This window comes from Papilio machaon, chromosome Z (assembly GCF_912999745.1).
Source record: "Papilio machaon chromosome Z, ilPapMach1.1, whole genome shotgun sequence".
NCBI lineage: Eukaryota > Metazoa > Arthropoda > Insecta > Lepidoptera > Papilionidae > Papilio > Papilio machaon.
Window position 1 is genome coordinate 4,929,617 of NC_060016.1, and position 3,061 is coordinate 4,932,677.

The 3,061-nt window shown below is 35.5% G+C and overlaps 1 protein-coding gene across 1 annotated transcript; it reads left to right on the top strand.

Moving 5' to 3' along the window:
* Positions 1 to 741: 741 nt before the first annotated feature.
* On the top strand, positions 742 to 2,809 carry LOC106716976 (D-3-phosphoglycerate dehydrogenase-like). The gene is made up of 5 exons (XM_014510661.2): positions 742 to 909; positions 1,204 to 1,339; positions 1,716 to 1,831; positions 2,102 to 2,204; positions 2,697 to 2,809. Exons 1-5 carry the CDS (start codon positions 742 to 744, stop codon positions 2,807 to 2,809), a joined length of 636 nt encoding a protein of 211 aa, XP_014366147.1.
* Positions 2,810 to 3,061: the final 252 nt, after the last annotated feature.

Below are 3,061 nucleotides of genomic sequence, written 5' to 3' on the forward strand. Positions count from 1 at the left end.
TAATCTAGGCACTTCATACACACATAAAAAAATGTTATAAATAGAGTAGAAACTATGTATATTTATAATATTCTTGGGTATTACGCTAATTGATAAAAGTTAATTTAGAATTTTCGGGAAGCGCCTTAATACGACCCGTTCGTCCCACGACTCCTCTTCTCTACCTACGGTATTGAAAATAAATTATTTCTAACGCCTCATTTTTTATCCGATTTATTTATTTTTAGGAGTATGACGCTATAATTGTGCAAACAGCTACAAGAATTACAATTGACGTTCTTTTTGCTGGCAAAAGGCTAAAGGTTGTTGCAAGTGGGGGCGCATATTCTAAGAATATTGATATATTGGCCGCTATCAGTAGAAACATTAGCGTTATCAAGTTAGTATATTTTTTATTTTTACTGAAATGTTTAGTTCAAATACCAATCATTTACATTTCTATGTCATAACGTAGATACAACAGGCTACATTACATTTACCTCGATGTCATATCTACTCGTTTCTGCCAATACAATTTAAACTACTAACATTGAATTACTTTCACTATGTTTAATGTGATAATTATTCTGTAGAGATTATTGAACTTGTTTGCTATAATAAATGACTAGCTTTGGCTCTACAAACTTTTTGGTCCCATCAGCTCCCCGTTTTGCGAGCAAGGCGTCCTTACAATTTATTTACTGCCGTAGCGCGCCTCGCGGAAGCATCTTAAGCGTTTGCGAGTACACATGTACGCTGATTATGGCGCTGGCGAGACACCTGGTGAGGGCAAATTACTCGTACCGCGCTGGCATTCTGGACAGGGCTATGTTCACCGGCTCGGAGCTTCAAGGCAGGACGCTCGCTTTTGTCGGACTCGGCGAAGTTGCTAAGGGAGTTGCGGCTCGCATGAAATCATTTGGCATGAGGGTAATGTATTTTATACAATCAAACTGAGACGTGTTCTTCCACCCTAGTGGTCAAAATACCTAGTTGATTTTATAAGAAGTTTAATAAAAGCTCATAAATATTTTCTGTTGTAAGTGGCGTAGCGAATGTGTTATATCTGCTAAGCTTGCGAACATTTCAACGGGCATAGAGTCGGTATATGATTTATTCTAATATATACTTGATATTATATTACCTATATTTGACTGCTAAAAAACGTGTTTACTTTAATAAATCTTTGTACACAGTTGTTTTTCACTTAATAAATTCGATCAGGTAATTGGCTTCGAAGAGTCTTTTAAAGCAGCAGAGTACAAGGAATGCGGCGTAATCAAGACGAGTTACGATGAGATGTGGCCACAAGCCGACTACATTGTTCTTTACACATCTCCGTTTGATTCGAACATTTGCCGTAAGTATCTTTTCGGATCACGGATATTTGGACAAACGCTTCAACAAGGGTTATAAATTTAAGGGCTTGACTAGTAAGTAGAGTACAGAACATCTATATATATAAAAGAAAGTTGTGTTAGTTACACCATTTATAACTCAAGAACGGCTGAATCGATTTGACTGAAAATTGGTGGGCAGGTAGCTTAGAACGAGGAAACGGACATAGGATTATTTTTACCCCGTTTTTTATTTTTTATTCTGCGCGGACGGAGTCGCGGGTAAAAGCTAGTTATCAATAAATCATAGATGGTCCGACACCACCAAATACTGTTTTTTATACTGCACTTCGAACTGGCTTATATTATATATAATTAAAATAAATATTTTGGTTACAGCTTTCATTACCTCCGATATTCTGAAAGCATGTAAGAGAGGCGTGAAAATATTAGTTTTGGGACACATCGGTGTGTTTCAACCTCGTGATATGTACGAAGGTCTCAGGTCGGGACAGGTAAGATTTGAACTATTCGTTACTTTTGGTTTGTCTATAAATAATAATTTAACCTTTTTTTGCCGCCTAAACCACTGTGTTACCTTCCGCCAATCTCACCCGCACACTCACTATATGTACTCGTAGTATTCGAAAGCAATTTATATTCTACACTTTATCCCTAATATTTATTCTTGTGATAAAAATTGTGTTGTTGTTGCGTACAATTAAAGGACGTCTCTTTAGATTCATTTCAAAAGGCCACTTTATAATTGACTTGTGTCTTTACAGATCGGCGGAGCAGCATTTGATTTGTACGAAGAATATATTGATATGGACTTCTTAAGATATCCTATATTTCAACATTCATCTGTTATATGCACAATGCATCTCGGTGAGTATTTGCTATAACGCGTTGCTGTCGGTTACATCTTATTAGTATGGATGAAACTAGGTTAGGATTATTCCGACAATTAGGTCAATTATACAGTTTTTTCAAATATATATATTTTTCGTTTTTAATGCTGTGCTTTTGTTATTTCTTTATGTATTAATGTATTTAAGTATTATTATAACGCTGTGTGACATATTGTTCTATTTGCTATGCTATGATATGATCAGCGATAAAATTTCAATATTATAATAAAAAGATTGTAAAAGTAACTGAAGCGAGTTTTATCATTTTTTTGCGTGTTTAAATGATCTATCTATCTTGCAGCAAATATTGTTTTGCATATAAATGACTAAACACTCATTTAATTCCTTTTTGTACTTGAATACTATGTGATCAATATCGAAAGTAATTCATGAACCACATACTACATTGTATTATTGTCCTTATTGTACAGTAAATGCAGGAATATTAAGCAGTTTTTTGACTTTGCAGCTGTGGAAACCCAAGAAGCTATTGAGCGTGGTGGTCAAGAAGTGGCGGAGCAGATTGTTAACATGTGCAAACCAAATACTTATAACACGCCGATTTCCTCTCTAATCAACTAAGTGTAGAGTAGAGAGGAGTCAATAAGAAAAGAGTAGAGTAAAGAGGAGTAGTAGATAGATTAAAAGGGTTGAGAGTAGTACATTAAAGATGAGTAGAATAGAGAGTGGGGAGGAGTAGAGTAGAGATGAGTAGAGTAGTAGATTAGAGATGAGTAGAGTAGTAGAGTAGTACAGTAGTAAAGTGGAGTTCCGAAACATTCTTAAAAACAGTGTTGTCAGAGATTTTTCTTTGCGGATGAAAGGGACGACATG